The sequence below is a fragment of the Galleria mellonella genome, unplaced genomic scaffold (genome assembly GCF_026898425.1).
Source record: "Galleria mellonella isolate WM207_F2 unplaced genomic scaffold, CSIRO_AGI_GalMel_v1 utg537, whole genome shotgun sequence".
Lineage (NCBI taxonomy): Eukaryota > Metazoa > Arthropoda > Insecta > Lepidoptera > Pyralidae > Galleria > Galleria mellonella.
In genome coordinates this window covers 4,662,454-4,687,059 of record NW_026442112.1, presented here as the reverse complement: position 1 = coordinate 4,687,059, position 24,606 = coordinate 4,662,454, and the positions used below count along the sequence as shown (strand labels likewise).

Sequence of the window (24,606 nt, the reverse complement as noted above, 5' to 3'; positions counted from 1 at the left end):
ATGGACGACCTGGTCCTGATAATGGGACCTTGAACACGTGGCCGCGAGGCGTTGGCAACCTGACCAGACGGCGAGATCCGAGCGGTCGAAACGAACAAGGGCATTCTACGGCGACCCACTAAGAAGCTGATCATACTGCCCACATCGACATCGAGCGACGCGAACACGAGTTAACTCCAGCTACGAGAGCTGCGGCGGGAGATTATGTTCGCGACATTATTTGTATATATGTAATCGTGATTTATAGTTGTTAAGTCCCTAGTTTAATCGTTCTTGTATACTGTTATTTTATATAGATTTTACATAGATTTAAGATACCTATAGTGTAAGTTAAATAAAGTATTCCTTTGTGTGTTGTCATTATTACCTACAAATAGAAATAGAAATTGTAACAATAAATTGTAAATTGTAATAAATAAATAAACGCTATAGACCGATCTGAAGAGACACGCGTCTCGTTCATTCTCGCCCCGTCCCGCTCACACAGATAACGCGAGTTGGAAATGTTATCGTGCGAGCGGGCGGGTATAAAGATAGGCGCCTTCAAGCGGCATAGCGACGCACTACACTCGAGAAGAAATAGGACAAGAAGAAAAAATACTCTCTTCAGACGGTACCGGAGGCTTCAGAATAGTAATCGCTGTGTTTCACTCCAGCCTGAACCAACGCCCCTACAGTCCACGCTCACCGAACGGCAGTCCACACCGTTCACTTGACAATATCTGTTTTTCATACCTGCATAAATATTATATTTATATTATAAAAAAAATGGCATAAAATACAAATAATAATTTAATTCTTATTTATAATTTTAAAGAAGGATTTTATAATTTATTTATTATTCCACCTTTCAGGAATTTTAATTGAACTGTAGGGATTTTTCGAATACTTGCAGTACTTAAAATGGCGCGAATTTTTTCATAAGATATGAATAACTATTAATGCTTAAAATTTATATATTTACGGGTTAGTGATTCTTTTATTACTTCTATTTTTCATCTTACAATTTTTGCTCCTTTTTATTGCGCAAAAGCTCTTTTTTATATTAAGTTTAAAGAAGACTATTACAAAATACGGTTAACTGACTAAAAGTTGACACTTTTTTAAGACTTGCTTTATCTATATAATCTAAGCACACATGTACCACATTTATGTAATTGTGTTTACTGAAACCTAATTACACCCCAAAACGTGAAAATACAGATTTTTATTACACCCTTCAATATTTTATAGAAGCCTATAGCGTGTAGATAAACTGCTTATCTATCTCTCTCAAATATATATTTACATATATACATGATTTTAGTCTTTCTTAAGTAATTCATTTACCTACATAGGTATTTTTAATCTGTATTAGTATGTAAGTCAATTCTTTGACAAACCATTATCGGCATTGACATTTTACAATTGACAGCTATTTCGAAGTATAGAAATTATTTGCTTGGGTGTGTTGTATTTGATAATTATTTATGTTTATAAATAAGAATTATTTACTACTAAATATTCGAATAATTATAAAACGACACAAAACTTAGACTATTTATAAATAACAGTAATTATGGCTCAATCTCAGTTTTCAGTGTCATGGGAAGCATATCCGACTAACATTTGCAATGGCTTGAGTGCACTTCAACAGGTTTGTTTATTTTTAAGTTCATGATATAATGTGTTCTGGAACAATGAATACAAATGTGATAATTATAGTAAAATTAGGTACATTTTTGATAGTTTTCCAAGTCAACCATTTCTTATGAACATCCCAGGTAATGTAGCTGGTATGCTGTATGCGATATAGTCTGCATACTAACTAGCTCCAGTTTAGTATTAACTAAAGTACAGCAGCAGTTGCCTATTGTAAAGATGTCTAACTTATGGTCTTAAATGCTATGAAAAATGAACACGACAGACAATTCTTTAAACTTTCCACTAGGTTAAAAATAATAATTTGATATCGTGGTGAAATTGTTATCTCTTAGGACCAATATAAATAAATTAGTATGTCTAGATCTAGATTAAAAAAATAATGTTAATTGTGAATTTTTGCATGCTATCACCTTGTTAGCTAAGCACGAATGTTCTTTGACTATTGTAACATCTTTGACTTTACTGTGTTTAAGCAAATAAAGATTATTATTATTATTATAGTAAAAGATTATTTAAAATATCTAACATTTCATTACATTATGTCGCACAAACAGTAATTATGTGAAATTATCGAATTAAAATATTAGGTTAAGAGATAACTTTAGAGAAATGATGCCTCAGAATTGACTCCAATGTATTTGTTTAATAGTATCTACTGCTAAAAAAAAAATATTTTTTAATTAGATTTAGTTCAAAAGTCGTTTGCTTGGGCACCTCTGTCCCATTCATGTTTCAACCGTGAAACAGCTGTGTTTGCATGGCTGTGTTTCAGTTTGAAGGAAATCCTCAGGAACGGCAATGCATGGTGGGTATCATGGGCGAAACAGTATACTCTGTTATATTCATGCTACTGCTCATATCTATAGGTGACGGTTATCACTTTATGGTCTGTCAGCTGGTTTGCCATTCTAAGTTCTATAAAAAAAAATTGTAGTGATGTTTTAATTGTTTGTAAAATTATTGTATTAGAAGGAATTTTTGTAGTCACAGTAAATAGTTATATTAAAAATTTTAATATTTGTATAGCTAATATTAAAAGGCATATTACTTAATGATAAATAGGATCCATGTTTTTCTCCATTATGAAAATATTTATGAAAAAGTAAGATTTTGAATTGTCCAAAGAAAAAGAGCAATATTTTAATTAGATATAGAATGTCATTTGTCATAAATCTAACTAGCCAGTAACAGAAATGTAATCATTGTTTCATCTAGCCTGTAGGTTGATATATTACGTCTACAAATCTAACATACTACAGTGCTGCCAGCTAAAACCACTGTGGCATCAACAATGTATATCAGACTCAATAAATATATAGTTAAATATATTTTTTAATATCTTATAATGCCTTTGGTGACTTGTCAGTTACACCATGCTGAGTATAGATTTATTAGTTCTCTGCCTTCATGTTCTATGTCTTTTTTCATACTTCAGAATGGAGACTTTGTGGACATGACTCTAGCTGCAGATGGCCACTTTGTGAAAGTACATCAAGTCATAATGGCTCTTGCTAGCCCATTCATAAAAGACATCCTTGGTTCTATGAGCTGTACTCATCCTGTCATCTTTTTAAATGTAAGTATTTTATGTGCATTGATAATTTAATCTGTAAGTTAAATACAAGTTGTGCAAGAATATCATAAAGTGGACTGACATGAGAATGTAATAACAATAAACTGTTACAAAAGTCACTATCTAGATTCAAAAAGTTTTTTTTTTTATTTATCAAAAGGTATACACAACAGGTTACAATCAATAACATTATAAACATTTATATAAAAATAATAGTTTGAACTAGTTTGAGACCCAGACAGGTGTACATACAGCATGGTTAAAGCAGTCGGCAAACAGTGTTAAATTATAAATTATATAAAGAAAGCATATGAATGTGGTAAATAACAATTAAGTACATGCAAATAATAAAAATACATAAAAATATAGACATGTCAAAGAGACTTGATGGCTGAGTGTAAAATGTTTTTGAAGGTGTTTAGATGTGAGTTGAAGATATCAATTTGATAAATGTTTAATTGACTTACTCTTTGATTTGCTAAAATTTCTTTAACATGACTTATAACATTCTCAGATTATTTTATTTTTATTTTATTGGCACATTAAACAGATCATACCATAAAAAAAAAAACCTTAATAATAGTTACATTTGTGATTCCGCTAAGTTATAATCCAATTACATTATGTGCACAGCTTAATTCATGAAAATTGCTCAGTTCTCTAACTAAAGCATGCTAAAGTTACCTGAGATTACCTCTTAAATGTCACAAGTACTAAGTGTTCCAATTTCGAATTCTCCTATAGATGTTTGAATCTTGAAGTGTTTTTTTAGTGACAAAACAACTGACTATTTGATAGATAGATAGATAATTTATTTGCATTACAGCACACAAACAACAATAGACAAATGCAATTTTCATATTTTATAACAACAACATTAAACTCTGATATGCTGCACAATTGTGGAATTAAATCCTTCACTTTTTAAATATTATAAAAAATGATAAAAACTGTTATATTTCTGCTTTAAGATACCAACAACCTTTTTTTTTTGGACGTAGTCAATGATTCGAATTTCAAACCATAAGTTCTGTTTGCATTCATAAATAAAATTATTCACATAATAATATTTGTATATTTGTTTTAGAAAATATCATACACCACACTTAGTTCAATACTAGAATATGTCTACACGGGAGAAGTATTGGTGTCTATTGAGAATCTTAGCGAACTAATACAAGCAGGAAGGGAGCTGCACATCAAGGGACTTGAAGATATGGTACATTATTAAATATTCACATATAAATTTATTTATTTATAAAGATAAATAAAAATAGTAAGAACTAATAAAATATATTCAAATTCCAAATATACAAAATATAAACTAGTAATTCAATTATAAAATATTGAAAAAAATGTTTGTTTTGTTTAGAAGCTGCACCCAAATTTACCGTCAAATCAGCGGCTACTGGTAAACAACACAACTGTGGACGCAATGGATGAAGAGATTTGTTACTTTGAAATATCTGAACCTAAAAGTGTGGATGCTAATTCTAAGTATGTACACTATATTCATAGGAACTTCCTTCGGTTTATAATATAGATTTTTTTATTGTATTATTATTATATTATATTATTATTATTATATTATATTATTATTATTATATTATATTATTAAAGCCCAAGTCAGGCCGCATATGGAATACTGTTCTCACCTGTGGGCAGGAGCGCCACAGTACCAACTCCTTCCGTTAGACCGCATTCAAAGTCGGGCGGCTTATTTCAACGCCTTACTGTCCGACTTGACCCATTGATTCAGAGATGTTGCGTCTCTGTGCATCTTCTATTAATTATCATGGTCATTGTTCGTTGATACCTGATTTTCACCACCGTACAACCCGCCACAAACTAAAGTTTCATCCCAATCATCTGGACGAGTGGCGGTCTTCCACCGTGCGTTTTTCAAGGCACTTTCTTCCACGCACAACCATATATATATATATATATATATATATATATATATATATATATATATATATATATATATATATATATATATATATATATATATACAGATTGATCACTTCCAGTCTAGCCATCCATTTATTTATTCTAAATTCATACTAAATTAAATATATTCTAAATGTAAAGATTCGATTTAAAGCCATATGCTTGCAGGACAACATCCAATATAATATTTTTTCTTCCAGTGCATCCGATAGTTTATGCCCATTAAAATTAGAAGAAGTCACTGTGGAAGAAAGATTAGACGACACAGAAGAGAAATTCAATAATGATTGTAATATATCCATGAGTAGATTATGCAGTGAGAAAGCGGATGTCGGTTCTAAAAAACTTGATACCAATAGTAAGTACACATGTGAAATAAATATGTTATTTTGTTATGTATAAGTAAATTGTTCATGTTTACACATCAATTTAAAATTGCCAGTAAAAAAAAAAAGTCTATGGGATGAAAATGGGAAAGTAATGAGTGATGATAGGTGAAGATGAATTCACTAACATGGTATTCAGTTAACCATGATGGTTTCAAGGGGGACTTCATGAAAATCAATCTGATAGTGTTTTTAGAGGGGTTAACGAACGAGGGTAGCCTCATTGTTACTCTATCAGATTGACCTCCATTCGGTTCCTCCTGGAAACCATTGTGGTTAATTCTTGTTAAATTTACCACGATGTGCCAATTGACCTGCTTCTATCTTCACTTATCCTTCACTAATGCTTCGTCAGCGTATATAGATAGCGTAGCGGAGTTGCCATTTCATTATCATTTTAAAAAAGTTGAATAAATTATAAAAATTATTAAAATAATATACTCCAATCAGTCAATCAATTTACTCCATTTTTAAAAGTTCCTTGCTTTGCTTTCGTAGCTAGATCCAAGTTAAGACAAAAAAAAACTTTTTGATACAGCAGAAGCCATAATTAAGTGACTATAATTTAATTTGCGAATCTAATTTTCCTTTCATTTTAAGATTTATTTATTTTTTCTTTTTTATTTAGAGGCTTTTATTCCATAAGGATATGTCAGCCTCATCATACCCTAATCTTAAAGAATACCTCACATACTTAAAACTTTAATACATAAATAAATAATACACAATATCTCGGTAGTTTATTATCATAAAGGGAATTATTGATACAAAAATATAGTAATTAAAGATTTTGCCATTCCGGAATGTGGCTCTGCGAGTATATTTGAAAATAAACCAATCTCCTGTCTATTGAGATTATATTTCTGTATCAATTCTTCCCTTTGTGTTTTGTATTTCGTACATTCAGATGTCATATGGTGAACATCATCCAATGTGTTACAAACATCACATTTTAAGATAAGGCATTGCTTGTCAATGCCCCCTCCCCTTCCCCTCAGCTACAGCCATGGTCCCTTGTAAAGGTTATACTTGTGTGATGTGGAGCAACTGATTGATAGATATTGCAACCGGTCGACAGACGTGATGAGCGTGATGCAGTACACGGTGTCCAACCAGGGCTCGCTGCAGATGATCCTGAACAGGTTCGTGTACTATCTGAAGCACACGAACAGAAACAGCACGCGGCAGTGGCGGTGCGTGGACTACGTCAGCGGCGTCAAGTGTCCCGCGCACGTCGTCACCAAGGGGGATGTCGTGTTGCAGAGGTAACTTTACTATCTTTAGTATAATTTTCTTGCAATGTTAGCAGAGAAGACTAACCTTTACCAGAGGGAGACTTTGTACAAAAGTCGATTGCTTGGGTACCTCTGTCCCATTCGTATTTCAACCGTGAAGCAGTTGTGTTTGCATGGCTGTGTTTCGGTTTGAAGAGTGGGATATGGCTTGATTTTACTGGGTACAGAGGAATAATACCTGAGTCCTCAGGAATGGCAACGCATGGGGGGTATCATGGACGAAACAGTATACTCCGTTATGTCCATGGTACTGCTCATGTCTATAGGCGACGGTTACCACTTTCCATCAGGTGGGCCGCCAGCTTGTTTGCCATTCTAAGTTGTATAAAAAAAGAAACTCCCAACGATCTATCCTTACATACAGATTGTCTAACGTTAACGTGGCACGCTCTTCTAAAAATTTACTAAAATGTGTGTGACCATACACAGATGTGTGATCTATTTGTGTGTGTGAGGAAACGTCTTCAGTTGACGTCTGGTCAGAGGAGTATTATATTTCTCGATCGAAACTTTGTAAATATTTTTACTTACACATTTTTAATTATTTTAATGTTAAAGGGCACACCCCTGGGCATGTTATCATAACAATCTATACGTACATATATATATATATGTGTGTGTGTGTGTGCGTGCGTGCATGCGTGTGTGTGTGTGTGTATATATATACATATACAAATATCCTTCTTGCTCTTTCATATCTTTCGATTTCTCAAACAGAAAATGGTCTATCTGATCAAAATAAGTCAGTCTAGTTTCTCTCGGTACCTACACCTATCTGCTTTCGTATTAACATTTAATTCACGCTACAAGATGACAGACAAGTTAATCACTGCTGCGCAATTTCCAATGGAATTGTGCAGCGATTGTGCATTATTTAATATATTATGTTTGTGTGTGTGTGTGTATTGTGTATGTAAATTTACTTAGTTATTAGTTTATTACTTATTTATTAGTTTTAAGAATACTGTTACTAATAAATATTTAATGGACCAAAAAAGTCTGAAATAAAATTATTATTATTATATCATAGGCTCATACATATATATTTTAAATCGCCTTTTCGCTAGCGGGTTACCAGTGAGGTATGATAGGCGAGGATGAAGTCATGTCAGTTCGCCTGTCGTAGTGAATTTACCTAACAGGGTATATTGGGGGGAAAGGGATTGTTAGTAATGGAGACTGAGAATCCCATTGCTAGCAATATCCCCAACCAGGTCGATCTCCTCGCGGTTCCCCCTGGAAACTATCATGGTTAATTGCTGATGAATTCATCATGATGGGCTATCTGGCCTGTTTTCATTCTCATCTATCACCCTTCACTGGTGCTCCGCCAGCGTATACCGTTAACGCAGGCGGGGTTACCATATCATTTTCACCCATCAAAAAAAACAGGGTATATTGCTATCAATGGGATCTACTTAAAATAATCTTTATTACTAACAATCTCCCCATGCGTGAGCGATACTATAAACACTACCAGTACTGTATTGGTTTAGACGGTCGTTACTCCATCAGGTGGGCCGTCAGCTTCTTTGCCACTCAAAGCTACTTAATAAAAAACTTCATTTTGAACGTTCCAGGATCTCGGTACACACACATCCGTTTCACGACAAAAAGATATTGAAAAAGGTACAAAGCGGCGCTATATTTTCAGCCATAACGGAGGCCGAGCGAGAAGGCAAAGAGAAAAGACGGGCAAACGACACTAATGTAGACAGTAATGCATCAAAATAAATATGTATTTTAATTTATAACTGTTATTTTACTATCAGCCAATGTTACTAGAATCCTTTTAATTACTAGCAATCAAATGTCAGGATTGGCATGTTTTACAGCGCACGCATGCGATTCAGGTACATTGAGATACTATTTTATATAACATTGCTGAAAAATGAATTTTGATAAAAAAAAAAAAATAAACATAATAAAATATAAATTTATTGTTCCCGATTCAACGTCTTAAAAAATAAATCTTGTACAAAAATATGGAATTACATCATATTACAATAATGAGCAAATATTTTTATTATATAATAAATAATATTTAAAAAAAAAATTGACCATAGACTCGTCAATATTCGTATTCGATTTATAAATGATTTTATTTGTACATTTCAATATAAAAAAAAAGCGATGAAGTTAAACGAAAGGCACATATTGGATTATACATAAAATCTATTACTAACAGAGGGTAGTATTCAATAAACCCTATGTCAAAAATATTTCATATAAATTTTAACTAGCATAACGAAAAACATTACAATATGTATATTCTATCATCAACATTTACATATAAGTATCTTACAGAAATTGATAAAGGACGAGAGATTCAAAACTATATTGGTATATTTATTATAAACATCGCAAGGGGACGATCAGTGTTTTATTCAACAACGTAATATCCTGTAAAATCAGTCTATTTAATAATATAAAATTACCTCACTATGAGATATTAAAAATTGGAATGTATTTGATATAATATCGCATCTTATTATAAAGGCACAGATAGTGTTCCTTGAGATTCTGGAAAACCCTTGGGGCATTTAACGTTGACCATGTAATTTGGATTTTCTCTCGGATAAACTACAAGTTTAATGGTGCTTCTATCAGTAAAGTTGAGACAAAGAGTTTAAGAAACAATGAAATAAAAAACATTCTTGTAGAAAATGATAATAATAGTAAATTGCTGTTTCAGATAATGTACGAAAATGACATGACATTTTGTCTGTCAAATTAGAGTGCTTTTATTCTCTAATTTTGGAGATAAAGTTAAGTGAATGTCGTTTAGTAAATAGTGAGTTTGAGACTGACTAGTTACTCTCTCAAATTATCTATATGTACAGCCCAATTATGTCCACAGTTGGACGCCCTAAGGGTTTCATGTGAACTGTAACAAAATAATAAAATGCACACTTAAGTACAGTGTAAAGGACAAACATCAATCAGGCCAGCTGATACTTGACGAATGTCGGTAAAGTAAATGCAGCTTTATGTACTTCGCTATTGTAATACCTTAAATTCATGGCTTTCTCGTCCTCCCTCGAGAACACTAATAGCGGGGTGTCCAATTTTGCATCCTTATCCAAGGAACCCACAACGAATCCTATCTGACCGGATGGGTAGGTGGGAACTGAGGCGTATGCGTACGCCGCTACTGCAAATTGATTCTTACAGTACCTCAGAGTACTTGTCACTAAGTCCAGATCGTTCCAAACCGTACCGGCTTGCGAGCAGACAATACCGCCCGGTTTTAGCGCCTTTTTCATAAGCGTAAAGTAGTTCTCTTCAAAGAGGTGGACAGCCGGCCCGATGGGGTCACTGCTGTCTGTGATTATCACGTCGAATTCTGCTGTATGATTTTTCAGAAACTCAAATCCGTCGCCTACGTGAAGTGTGAGCTTTTCGCTCTCGAAACCAACTGCCATAAAAGGTAAGTACTTCTTTGAAACCTCTATAACTTTTGCGTCGATTTCTACCTGTAATTTTATAAAAAAAAAAAATATTGTGATGAATTAATTTTTTTAATGGGCTATCGATATACGCTAACGGGGCACCAGTGAGAGAGGATAGGTGAGGATGAATGCAGGTCAGTTCGTGTTCGTGACAAATTCAACAAGAATTAACCACAATGATATTCAGGGGGAACTCCATGGAGGTCGACCTGATAGGGACAATGGGACTTTTGGACTCCATGTAAGTAATAAGCAATATTTTTAAACAATACTAAAAATATTCTCTCTTTTAATTATTATATAAGTGAGACCTATGTATTTATATATAATGTAATATTATATATTTTAATATTTTAATATTTTTAAATTAATAGTACTAAAAACATCGATCGATTGTAAAGAAATATATATGTTATGTTATAGCCAGAAAGAGAGTGAAAGCGAAAATGGCTATGAATAGAGAAGAAAAGCCGAGAAAAACATATTATGCTAACTTCAAACAGTAATTCATGTAAAGGTAGGAAGATGATGAAATAATACAAAAAAAAAAACAGAGTCTGCAGAAGAAAATGTTTCAATGTAAAATAAAGAACCAACTTCTTACATGAAAAATATACGAAACTATACAATAACTGAGCCCTAAAAGATAATGTAATCATTAATTGTTCATAACGACACAATGTACGATTATTAACGGGAGTCCTTATCTCTTAATGTCACTCGACGTATTCACTGATAACAAGAGTTACATGAAGTTCATTTGAATTTTTATTATTAGATACTGTGTTATATTTAGATTAACTTTATAATACAATTGTTATTGTGGAGTTCACTTGAAAAACGCTCTATTAAAGCGTAATATAATATATTGGATGATTATGATTGAACTTTTAGAAACGATCTCTAAATTAGGAGATAAAAATAATATCTTCACGTTATGCCACTTATGGGGAAGACAGAGAAATCTACGGGTCCAATTTTTATCTATATCCAATAAAAAAAAAAAGATTTCCAAATCGGATTACAAATGCAGCTTTTCATGTAACAAACATAAAAAAAAATTAATTGAGAAGCTTCTTTTCTGAAGTCGGTTAACAAACTGTTATTGCTGTAATATTAGCAAGATAAAAGAAATATTGCTTAAAACATTACCTGGACGATCTCTTTGACCTTGGGATGCTTTGCGACCTCCCTGGCGACGCCGCCATCGCCGCCTCCGACTATGAGCACCTTCTCAGGGTTTTTGTGGCAGCACAGAGGCAGGAATGATATCATTTCCTACAATAAATAAATTAAACATATAATTCACTAACTTTTACCAGTGACTTCATCCACATGACTGGGATATGTTTTCAGAATGGAATAAAAAGTAACATAACTCCTTATATATACACTAAAATATATAGTAACAACAATAAGTTAATAACAATATTAGCAAACGCGAATTTATCTCTAAAAGAGATTTATAATATTCATAAGGATTTATTAATTAGCCTTTATTTAGAATATTTTCATTTACATAAAAACCTTTTACATTACAATTTTACAGTATGTTTTCAAGTATTGCTCCTAGCAAAGGGCTCCTACAAGGTTTTCCATTTTTCCTTACAGTATGTAATATTGAAATATTGCATTATTCCGTCTTCACATTTTATCTTAAATATTCTTAAATATTTACTTCTTAAAAATGACAAAAAAGAAACTATTACGGGACAAGGAGGCATAACATTTAAGTCTTTAAAAACGACAATATTTGAAGAGTACTATAGATATCACAGTATATTCTGTGAAGTCCACAGTACTTATCTATTGTTGACAGTTACCACACTATTATCAAATTAAATGTACAATTTTAATGACCTTGGTGGTATAGTGGTTTGACATACTATTGTCTTATCTTTCTATAGTTAAGCCCCCCCCCCCCCAAACCTCACACAAAAAAATTGTATTCATATGTATGTTTATATTTGTCTCTTTTTTGTATACCTTAATTTATAAAATCCTATTTCAGAACATTCACTCATGTCGATTTTTGAAACCCTTGATTATGTTAAATAAAATACTTAATAATTTAAAAGATTAAATAGTTTTTAACTAAGCTTATTTTCTGTTCTTTGGTTATTTTATCTGTCACCTGACAGTAGTGACAACAGTAAGAGGTGACTAATGAAGCTTATAGTGGAGGGGCGGGCAGCAGTGTCCCTCTTAAAACATAACCAAAAGGCAAACTGCAGTCGCCAACCTGCCTACCAAGCACAGCAACTACTGCAAAAACACCTCTTATGAGGAGGCATGTTCAGCAGTGGACAGTTAACTAACAGTATGGAGCAAAAAATTTAGTATGCCAAGTTAGCTAGTAACATATGTATTTACAAAAAATATATTTAGATATATCTATGTGTCATTTAGTATGTATAGCAAAACCTTATCACTTTCTTTCGAATTAAGAGTTTATTGTATAAGAAGAGAAAACACTTCAATAGCTAAATTAGATTTATGAAATATTTGATATTTTTATGATTAAGGGTGAATAGTGTAATATTTTATTTATTTATTGTGAAAAACTGACAAATTGGAAGCAATGATATCAGACCTGATATGAGAATTCATCTTTTTGGGTGCATTGTATGATTCCATCCAGGACCAACACTTTGCCAAGGTGCGTGGTGTCAAACACATGGATCTGTTGGTACGGTGACTTTTCTTCGTGCAGCAATTCCTTAACTTCAAATGAAAAGGTGGCACCTGGCCACATGTCACAAGTCTCTGAGAACCAGTTTGGTTTCAGTGTATTCATGTTGCTGCAATTAAAATAAGTAAATGTTAAAAGATATACTATCTATCCTAGACAGAAGAAGTTACTCAATTTAAACACATACTTTAACCAAAATATTATATGAATAGACAAAAATTTTGATCTTGATAAATTTATAAATAATTAATTAAATAGCTGACATAAATGTAAAATTCCATAAAAATGTCAACATGTTTACTAATAAAATATGATAAATTTGTAATGAGACTAGACAATAAAATTTTGTAAATTATGAATAAATGATCTGGAACTGTATCACCTCATAAAGTACTGAACAAGTTTGAATAAAATAAGCAGATCCCAAATGATATGCTATATACAAGGGCAGGAAGATAATGATTTCACATATCTATTTTTATAATTTAGTCACTTATTCACTTTAAGGTATATCTGACATTCCTCCCCACCTTGGGCCCCTTCCCGACCTCGTCCTCTCTAGTTAAGTGTCCTTCCAATTAGGGACTGTTAGGGTTCATGCTGTACATACATACAGTATAATCAAACAAAATGACGTGTGGTAGCAAAAATAACAAAAGGCACGTGTTGTTTATTACTTACCAAACTTTATTCTATTTATACTAAAAAAGAATAATAATTTGCTTGAGCAATTTAAAAAAAAAAAAAAAACAAAATTTATTCCGAATGAACTCAGGTAACAAATTCATAAATATTATATACCGTTTGTTTGCCACCTCAGTAGTATAAAAAAAGGAATATATCACAACGTGTCTCCTTTTAGGTTGTGAATTAACACGTAAAAATGAATATTATATTAATAAATTTGAACCGGGACTTCAAATAACTTCTTCGGACATTAATTTATAGACTAACCAATTACAAACTAAATAAAAAAGATAGCATATTGCTACTAAATAGAAAAAATTGGTACTAACCCAACCATCAATAAACAAACAGATGAAACACTCGTGACTGAAACTTTGAAACTAATTCATTTAAATAAATAAAATTGATTTTGTTATAGTTTAGTACATAAAGAATGACATAGTAATGACATAAATTTAAAGACAACAAATGAATGACTAACATACCATAGACTAAGGATAGTGACGAAATCCCTTTTGCTGTTTATGACAATTTACATATATGAGATCATAGACTTAGTATAAAACTACGAATAAGGTATAAAGTAATACGTACTAACAGATTAGTAATGCGATCACAAAATCGTAACGAAAATGTGATTACACTTTCCCTTCAAATCGATACATAGCCTACAATTACTTTATAGGAGAAAAACGAATGACACATAAGTACCCAAGCAGACGATTTTTGTACAAAATCTTACTCTGGAAAAAGAAAATATAAAATATGAAAGTATGACACCTCAATCTTTAAGAATCGCAATGTATTCAATTCAAAATCAATAAAACGTATTGATACTGAATACAATTGTAAATTGTGTAACGATAAAATATGCATGCTGCAGCACTGTTTTAGCCTTACATTTAAATTTCACGCAACAACCTTTATTATATTTTCGTTTATGTCACATAAATAGGCGAGGGGACAATGTGGAATTGTCCCCTCGCCTATTTGAATTGAGTTTCGAGTTTCATATACAAATAAGACTGGCAGAAATAATCATAAAAATGGTGACCGATTGCCATGATTGCCATTGAGAAAAATAGAAGACTGACGTCCAGTTAGTCAGTCCGTCAGTGACAACAATTTCGCCAAAATTCGAAATTTATGAATGAAAATACAACAAAGTATGGTCAGGTAATAATAAATGGAATTTAAAATTATTACGAAAACTGAATAACTGAATTGAATTAAAGTTAGGTGCTTGCTTCTAAAATAAGATTGAAGTTATCAAGTTTGTAATTTTAATATATATTAAATGGACTCTAATACAACTATCACTCCGGAAGAATTTACTTATTTTGCCAAACAATTTTGTGAAATATCTAACAGATTATGCGATGGCTGGGTATTTTGTAAGGATAAAGAAATACATAGATGTTATTTAAAGAAAGATACATTCATATCACATGAAGGAGAGAATGAAAATACATTGCTTAGAGCCGAATTTGTTATATTTTATAATCTGAGCTATGGTGTGCCCTCCTTTAGTTTCAATATTTGGAATTCGGCTGGAGTTCTTTTAACATTGGAAGATATTAGAACAATGTCTTTTATTACGTAAGTCAATAAATCTGTCTGAGTCTTCATATCTTCTATTTAGTACCAACTAGAATTTATTTCTATTTAATTTTTATCAGTTGACCGTAGAACAAATAGAGGTATTGAAATTTGCAAAATGAAAATAAATTGTATTAATTTCGCCCTGTCTAAAAATAATATTTCTTTTCGTTCCAGAATTAAGAGAGAAGATTTCTACTCTGTGATAACCCAACAAGAGCATCGCCTGTTCTTGCGTCCATACTTTGTAATGCATCCATGCCACACAGCAACACTCCTGGCCACATTAAAAAATAAATCCAAGAATATAATAGTAACTTTCCTTAGTTTAATAACACCTTTGTTAAGGTTGAAATTACCATTTGAATATGGCTTATGAACTTTGTAATTATGATTTCATTTTAAAAAGTAGGGATTAATGACAGTGGAGTGTTTTCCAAAGCTCCAGTCAAGTTAAATACACTTGTAGGATGCCTAGAAATGAGGCATAAATGGGTTATGATGATAAAATTGGTTATATACTTAAAATGGATTAAACTCAAGTATTGAGTTTTTTTATGTGATATCTTCACTAAGTCTGAACTGTTTTAGCCTATAAATGCCTTCAATATCATGTGTGTTACCAACTTTACTCCTCTTTGAATAACTCTGTCCCATAGTCTTTTGGGAAATAGCAAAGGGGATCACGGACAGAAATTCCTCTGTAACCGGATTATATGTGACCATATAATAATTTTCAATACGGTGTTCAATTCCCCAAGTTGATGTAATTATTATTGCCAGAATAACTAATTTAAAATATTGTATGGAATATTTGATTAAAGATTTATATCAACTATGCTATTATAGAATTAGTTTTTATTCATTTATTCATTCCTATCGACTGTTAACCTTTCATTGTTGGGGGGAAAGGGATTGTTAGTAATGGGGGCTAAAAATCCCATTGTTAGCAATATACATAACCAGGTCGACCTCCACGCGGTTCCCCCTGGAAACTGTCATGATTAATTCTTCATGATGAATTCATCGTGATAGGCTAACTGGCCTGTTTTCGTTCTCATCTATCACCCTTCACTGGTGCTCCACCAGCATATCCCGTTAGGGCAGGTGGGGTTACCATACCATTTTCATCCGACAAAAAAAACCTTTCATTGTTGAATATAGGCCTCCCCCTTAGGAAGTTTTGTTAGTAGATGCCACATTAGGCAGATAAGTTGGCAACTGCAGTTGGGCTTTAGTGACATTTTAAAGAGGGGCTTTGCTGCTACTCCTCAACCATTAAATTCCATTAGACGCCTCTTACAACACAAGAAAGGGACAGAAGAAAGGAAGGGGTGGCCCATTCTATGCCAAGAACACATGGCTTTAGAATTAGTCTTAAAAATATTTAATTTGTTTAAGAAGCTGCCCATGCTTAGAATTATAGTGCATAGGATTATATAATATAAACTACTTAGTATATAGGATGTATATACTGTAGTTTTTATATATAGTAGATAGTAGTAGTATGTATGTATATAATCAAATATTGTAATGGGGGAAAACTGTGATTGTTACAGCCTATGCTGTAAATACTATGTTAACACTACCAGAGGGAGACTTTGTACAAAAGTCTATTGCTTGGGCACCTCTGTCCCATTCGTGTTTTAACCGTGAAGCAGTTGTGTTTGCATGGCTGTGTTTCGGTTTGAAGGGTGGGATATGGCGTAAATTTACAGGGTACAGAGGAATAACACCTGAGTCCTCAGGAATGGCAACGCATGGGGGGTATCATGGGCCAAATAGTATACTCTGTTATGTCCATGGTACTGCTCATGTCTATAGGCGACCGTTACCACTTTCCATCAGGTGGGCCGTCAGCTTGTTTGCCATTCTAAGTTGTATAAAAAAAAAAACAAGGGCGGACCGGCATAAACGTAGTGGGTAGGCCGTGTAAATTATTACAACGGAACGGTCACCATACTACCCTGCAAATTGGATATTAATCGCTCGGTTGAGACACCCTCTGTGTGACACTACACTTGACTACTACAAGACTGTCTTATTGTTACGTTGTAAATCTTATTAATATATCTATTTTAAAGTAAGACTAAAACTGTTTAATATATAAATGACTATTACTGCATCAACCGGAGTATTTATTACTATTGTATCTAACATTTTGGTGACCCCGACGTGATAATATTGTATCTAGCAACTATAAATGATGTAGTGGAGTAACCGAAAAACATTCCGAACTGACGGTAGATTTGACATATTATAAGTCTCTAATATACCTACACGAATAAAGAATGAATGAATGAATGAATGAACGGTTTATTTTCTCTTCACAAAAGGTGGAATAAAGTAACAACATGAGGTACAATTTGAAATGAAGACCAGTTTTGTGAGAGACTGGTGCTTGCGGTAGGTTTAGAAGAACCTGTGTTACAAGTCACCAGTGCCCCATCTCCATGGACTACACAAATACAAGGCAACCAATTAGTGTTATAATACACAGATAACAATAATAAGATATAGAGTGCAAGAATAAACTTAACATTAAAACTTATTTCTAGTATATAACTTAGGCAAAGTTAACAAAAAAACAAAATACAGACTATGTGTGTGCGCGCGCGTGTGTGTGTGTGTGTGTGTGTGCGCGTGTGATAAAGATATTTTGAATATATGTAGTTTGTGTTATTTTGAAAAATACATAATATATAACCAGCATTACACAAATAATATGTTGCTGTTTTTTGCTATTTCATATTATTTCACTTTAAAATATTACTATTTCTTTATAATATCATACATTACATGATTTTAAATGAAAAAAAAAAAAAAAACATGAGAAAAATTTGAAATGTTCCGAAAAGAATTTCCACTGGTTTTCAGTTCAGAATATTGGTCTGAATTCACTGTTTCAGTTTTTGCCACCTTGTCTGTCTTTTAAACCCTGTATTCTTACATATATATCTTAGTTCATCTCATTTCTAAGCTGTCCCATAAATCACTGTCCCATCCGTCCAATCCTCAAGTATTCATTCAATCCTAGAATAGAATACTTTATTTGTTTTGAATAGATAATGACATTTTTTTTTATACAATATATGAACAGCGGGTCTACCATGAAATGAAATTCCGAAATTTCGGACTCAGTTTCGTGTTTTTGTTTATACCAAAATCGGACCAATAAATGGAGTTTAACATTTCGTTCGTCATACATCGTATCCAAAGGAACAATATTTTTACATTTTTAATATTTCCACACGGCATATATTATGTAATTTTAACATCAAATTTCTGTTTCGTTTGGCTTTGAAATTTCGGAAAACATTTCATGGTAGGCCCTCTGTTCTATATTCAGCTAATGTTAAGCATGGTTTAATAAATCCTAAAAATTAATAAATGGCCATTCTGTAATTTATGCTTTTAATGGGTGAAAATGGAATGGTAATCTCACCTGTACTATCAGTATACGCTGGCGGGGCACCAGTGATAGATGAGGATGAAGGCAGGCCAGTTGGTGCATCATGAAGAATTCAACAAGAATTAAACATGATGGTTTCCAGGAGGAACCACGGGAAGGTTGACCTAATAGGGTATATTGCGGGGGGGAAAGGGATTGTTAACAATGGGGTCTAACTGACCCATTGTCAACTACACCCTATCAGGTCGACTTTCATGTGGTTCCCCCTGGTAATCACCGTGTTTCGATCTAGTGGAATTCGTCACGATGGGCTAACTGACCTGCTTTCATCGTCACCTGTCATTTCTCACCAGTGCCCCGCTAGCGTATACCGTTAGCGCAGGCGTTCCATTATCACCTTTCCATTATCACCCATTAAAAATAAAATAGGGTATATTGCTAGCAATGGGACTGTTAGAACCCATTACTAACAATCCCTTTCCCCCGGTTATTCCGTAACAGGTTGAGAATTGGATGCGATCGCTGCCAATCTTATTAAAAAACGTCTGGCTAGACTTTTTTTTATGGATGATAATGGAATGGTAATCCCGCCCGCACTATCGGTATACACTGGCGGGGCACCAGTGAGGGGTGACAGGTGAAGATGAAACAGGCTAGTTAGCCCACCGTGACAAAGTCAAAAACAAATCAGGGGAAACCGCGTGGAGGTCGACCTGACATTAGTGTATTGATAGTAATGGAGACTAACCTCCCCATTACTAACAATCCCTTCCCCCCCGGTGTGGCTGGACTAACTCAGTGGTCTGCTAATGTGATGCTCCAATACAAGATACAGGCCATATTGTGCAAGATTGCCCATTATACAAGTACTAAGGTAATCCAACAGACTTGTTCACCCTGGAGAATTACGCAATCCCTTGTACGAAGAAAATAAAGTCATTGCAAGAGCTACAGATATATCAAAACGATTTAATAATGAATAACTCCTAAAAATGAATCCAATAATGTCTACTGTCAACCAAAAATATTGTAATCTTGCAAATATCCATAGTACGTCACCCGTCGGCTTATATCTGTGTTTTATTGATATGGTATTGATAAGATATTATGTGTATTTTGATAGCAAGCTGACAGTTTCATTGTCGTGTCAGTCAAGTTTACGGGTCGGGCACGGGTTTGCGCCCAGGTGCGGCTGTGTGTGTGATGTGTCTGTGCCCACGGCACGATGAGAGACTGTGGTATACTCATATTTAACTGCACTCGACGCCTCTGCCATTGGATATATTCTGGGATTACGTTTATTATATTTTGCTGCAATGTAAGTTGTTAGCACTTGGATTATAATAGATAACAGTCGTACATCAATGCGGAAATCAACATTGGATATATGTGTTCCAATTCAAATGTATTCGAATTATGAAAACGGCGCTAGAAGCCGGAATACAAATTCTTATGTTTCTAAATTTAAAATAAAAAAAAAAATGTATTTTAAATACACTATCGGGTCTTAACGTCATGAAAAACTTTTTGCAGGTAAATAGTACTTACATACCTGTTTCTTTATTGTCGACGTTTTTTTTTTAATATATTTTGTAAATTTTTTATCGACTTAACTCCCGATAATGTATTTAAAAGATGTGTAAACAACGCGAAAGTTTAAAATTGTCTACAATAAAAATATTCAAACTATTTTTTTAATTTTGAAAATTCTGTCTGCTCTATGCTATGCTAGAGTTATAAGTCTACAATAAAATTAAACTATAAGCCACAAATATGTGGGAACAAATATGAAATAGCAAATTAACATGTAGTTTTACTAAACCGTACCGTAACAATGTGGAATGGCATTTCCTGTGACGTGTTCCTTCGTCATAATCTTGGAACCTTCAAATGTAGCGTGAAAAAACAGTGAGTCGACATATTGCGACCAGCCGTTTGAAAGTAAATAATTTTCTTTTCGATTGATCGTATTCAGAGACCATGACGTCTCTGTGTTCATTTAGGATGGAGTGGTCACATGTCGTGCTATAAAATATGATAAATATTGTTTTAATTGTTTTTGATGGGTGAAAATGGTATGGTAACCCCACTTGCGCTAACGGGATACGCTGGCGGAGCACCAGTGAAGGGTGATAGATGAGAATGAAAACAGGCCAGTTAGCCCATCATGATGAATTCATCAGGAATTAACCATGATAGTTTCCAGGGGGAACCGCGAGGAGGTCGACCTGGTTGGGTATATTGCTAGCAATGGGATTCTCAATCTCCATTACTAATAATCCCTTTCCCCCCTGTTTTAATTGTTATACCACTGAGGTGGTGAACAAGCACACTATCCATGATTGTAAGTGGTTGCCCTAGTTTCTCATCATCTTCATATCAGTCTTTAACTGTCCACTGTTGAACATAGGCCTCCCCTTTTGGGGTTTTGTCAGTAGTTGGCACGCTTGGCAGGCGGATTGGCAACCGCAGTTAGGCTTTGGAGATGTTTTAAGAGGGACGCTGCTGCCCATCCCACACCCTCCCTTAGTCGCCTCTTACGACACTCACAGGAAAGGAACGGGTGGCCTATTCTATGCTGGGACCACACGGCGTTACTATATATAAGTACGGTATGCTGGATTTATGGAAATGCTACAAAGATGTTACAAGCGCGTTGTCGATCTTGAAGAAATCTCTTTATTCCTTATAAATAAGCCCGTGCTGTATTTATTTAATGAAATAATTTTAGTATCGAAATGAAAATATGATATAAAAGGTGGACGTAATGCTAGTAGCATTCTTTATCAACAATAATTCAACCTTTGGGATGAAAAGTGAATCACGAACGCACAATTTATTACAAAAGATCAGCCTTTCCCAATGTGGGCGATAACGCCCCCTTGTGGGTGCTGAAGGCCTAAAGGGAGGCGGTAAGAGACCCAGAAAAAAATGGGGGCGTTGTGTAGAGGCTTGGAGGGGGGTGATTTGTTGATCTGGAAGTAATAGTGGTTTTTAAGTAGGCGAAACAATGGGGGCGCAAAAAATAATTTATTCTCAAAGTGAGCGGTAGGCAAAATAAATTTGGGAACCTCTGCAATAGACTTAAAAAAATCCCGGGTAAGAGTTCATTTCCTAACTCAATCGTTTGCGGAAGGGAACATATCTGAAAAACTAATAGAGGTGGGATTGCTCGATTTCTACGTTTTATATACACGAGTTTGAAGAATAATTAAAAAATCGTATGTTTTATATTTCTTATATCTTTTGTAGATATAAGAAGTAAGTATTGTAGTTTCAGGAAAAATTATTTCAAAATATTAGCTAGTCCAATATGAGTCATTGCTTAAAATAAAATACAAACGAAATATTGTAATCAGATAATTGTAATGAGATATGCATTTCCACAAAATAATATGTAATTCACTAAAATAAATACATTAATTAAGATTGTATTTGACATAAAAAAAACTGATTTCATTTCTGGCAAAACCAGTTGTTTTAATTTAAAAACTAAACTACTTAAGTGATTTTATGGTAAAATTTTTTAGACATATCTACAAAATACGGGATCAATTAAAAAGTATATGCTTTGTGATAAAAAAAAGGATTTTTCAAATCGGTTTACAACCGACGGGATTATGAGGGATTATAAACATAAAAGACTTTGTACAAAAATCGTTTGCTTGGGCACCACTGTCCTATTTATATTTATACTGTGAAGCAGTTGTGTTTGCACGGCTGTGTTTCGGTTTGAAAGGTGGGATATGGCAGTGAGTTTACGGGGTACAGAGGAATAACACCTGAGTCCTCAGGAATGGCAATGCATGGAGGGTATCGTGAGCGAAATAGTATACTCTGTTATGTCCATGGTAATGCTCATGTCTATAGGCGACGGTTACCACTTTCCATCAGGTGGACCGTCAGCTTGTTTAAAAGTTGTATAAAAAAATACATTCGAATTGAGATCCTCTTTTTTGAAGTCAATTAATTAACAAATCGTTACATTCATTACTAAAAATTATAAAAATGATAAGTATTTATTTAATAGTAGTTAACAAACAACCGGTATGCCATGATTGTACCAATTTCCTAGCTAAAGTAAATTCAGAAAAGTTTGTTTCCCAGTTGGCTTGACAGAGAAACGAACCCGGGACCTCATTACGAATGCCACCTCGATAAGGGCAAGGAGATCGTTGTCTAAGATCTCCGAATGTGCTAATGGTTCACTCTTGTCATCCATAATGCGCACAGTAGATATACATGCGTGATGATCTTGAGATTTCGTCATCGAACGACCACTGAGATTACGATGATACGAACTGGTAGCAATTAGGAGCGTGATAAAGAGTTTTTATCATAAAATCGAAATCCATTTACATTTATAAATATAAATTATAAAGTTGACAAAATAAAAATTCTAAAAATTTCTAACTTTTTCCAGTAAAATCAGAAATAGTTTGTTATTAGATATATATAAACCTGCCAACCTTTTAAAATATTGTTAACTTGTAATAAACATACATCCCTCTTACTAATGGGGGAAAGGGATTGTTAGTAATGCGGACTACCGGCCTCATTTCATACTTTAGCCACAGATAATATAATACTATACTAGCTTTAGCTAACCGAAATATGCAATTTTCAACAATTTTCAATGTTCCTAATTGACTAAGTATGTGGATCTGTTACTGAACTATTATATTAATCATAAAATATAAAACTATCGCTAGAAATTTTACAGCTACATCATATTTTAATTCGAATTTATTCAATTTTTTTGCACGATTAATTAATTATTTCGCTAATTGAGCATATTTTTAATAATAATCGTAATAGAAATTGTTAGCTACGCTGGTAGGAGGGAATAGGAGCGGCAATAAATAAATATTATTAGAAAGACTTACCAGTATAATTTTCTTAATAAGACGTGTACAAGATATCAATAAGTTAAAAAACAAAAGAGCTATAAAAAGCATATTCAAGATAGAAAAATATAAATTCTAAAAAGGTAAACTTTTATACCTAAAAGGTCTGTCGCGATCAGAAACATTGAAAATTGTTAAATTGTGTTTGAAAATTGCCAGATTTGGGTAATTTAAAATATGAACGCTCTTAAAGTTAAAACAACTAAAAAAAAAAAATTAAAATTATCTATAATCTTTTTAAGTTAGTATTTAGTAGGAAACTGTTTATTTTATATCGTTTTAGCTAATCGTTATCTTATCGTCGCGTTATTGTTAAGGATCGATGACCTCAATAAGTTATTCTAGTTTATTTCATTCAGCACATATCTATGTGTTTTTGTATACTTACAATTGATAGTCGCAGTAAAATATAGTACTCAGTAGGTAAGTTCTTTCATACCTATCTAATATTACGATAAAAAAATGTAGATAGAGGGAGATTTTGTACAAAAGTCGATTGCTTGGGCACCTCTGTCCCATTCGTGTTTCAACCGTGAAGCAGTTGTGTTCACATGGCTGTGTTTCGGTTTGAAGGGTGGGATATTATTAAGCATGAATTTACTGGGTATAGAGAAATAACACCTGAGTCCTCAATAATGGCAACGCATGGGGAGTATCATGGGCGAAACAGTATACTCTGTTATGTCCATGGTACTGCTCATGTCTATAGGCGACGGTTACCACTTTCCATCAGGTGGGCCGTCAGCTTGTTTGCCATTCTAAGTTGTATAAAAAAATAATCCATTTTCACCAAGTTTAGGACGAGGCAGGCAAAGGGAATCGCCTTCATGACCTTTATCATCACATACATAGGTAATAATCTTGTGACATATGGTGACATAGAAAGTTTTGCCTTCACTTCACCAGATGCATGTCTTCACACGGCGTGGACAACTGTTTATATTATATTTTTATTGTCATTAGTGTCCGCCCTGGCCATTGGTTTGAACGACTGTGTTAATTTAATCTG

The 24,606-nt window shown here is 33.5% G+C and overlaps 4 protein-coding genes across 6 annotated transcripts in view; 3 read left to right on the top strand and 1 right to left on the bottom strand.

The window, feature by feature from the left end:
• The first annotated feature begins 1,370 nt into the window (after positions 1-1,370).
• LOC113518699 (GDNF-inducible zinc finger protein 1-like) lies at positions 1,371-8,589 on the top strand. 3 transcript variants are annotated; one of them, XM_052898801.1, is made up of 8 exons: positions 1,371-1,445; positions 1,574-1,636; positions 3,080-3,220; positions 4,305-4,436; positions 4,590-4,714; positions 5,368-5,525; positions 6,632-6,818; positions 8,429-8,589. In XM_052898801.1, exons 3-8 carry the CDS (start codon positions 3,098-3,100, stop codon positions 8,580-8,582), a joined length of 879 nt encoding a protein of 292 aa, XP_052754761.1. In that variant the 5' UTR covers positions 1,371-1,445; positions 1,574-1,636; positions 3,080-3,097; the 3' UTR covers positions 8,583-8,589. The 3 variants fall into 3 exon arrangements, with proteins under 3 accessions (XP_052754761.1, XP_052754760.1, XP_052754759.1); XM_052898800.1 differs by having other exon boundaries at positions 1,382-1,636; positions 4,593-4,714; XM_052898799.1 differs by having other exon boundaries at positions 1,388-1,636.
• Positions 8,590-8,770: 181 nt separating this feature from the next.
• Positions 8,771-14,163, bottom strand: LOC113522141 (spermidine synthase). The gene is made up of 4 exons (XM_026907818.3): positions 14,009-14,163; positions 12,894-13,101; positions 11,453-11,578; positions 8,771-10,324 (listed from the first exon to the last, which is right to left on the bottom strand). Exons 1-4 carry the CDS (start codon positions 14,014-14,016, stop codon positions 9,791-9,793), a joined length of 876 nt encoding a protein of 291 aa, XP_026763619.1. The 5' UTR covers positions 14,017-14,163; the 3' UTR covers positions 8,771-9,790.
• A 698-nt stretch (positions 14,164-14,861) lies between these two features.
• Positions 14,862-16,122, top strand: LOC113522142 (ubiquitin-like-conjugating enzyme ATG10). Its single transcript, XM_026907819.3, has 2 exons — positions 14,862-15,278; positions 15,456-16,122. The coding sequence occupies exons 1-2, from the start codon at positions 14,977-14,979 to the stop codon at positions 15,655-15,657; spliced, it is 504 nt and encodes a 167-aa protein (XP_026763620.2). The 5' UTR covers positions 14,862-14,976; the 3' UTR covers positions 15,658-16,122.
• Positions 16,123-19,819: 3,697 nt separating this feature from the next.
• The window catches only part of LOC113512774 (phospholipid-transporting ATPase IF-like), a 35,262-nt gene continuing 30,475 nt past the window's right edge, over positions 19,820-24,606 (top strand). The window contains exon 1 of the mRNA XM_052898712.1: positions 19,820-20,008. Within this exon, the coding sequence (XP_052754672.1) occupies positions 19,916-20,008 (93 nt within the window). The 5' untranslated portion in view covers positions 19,820-19,915. The remainder of the gene's footprint in view (positions 20,009-24,606) is intronic.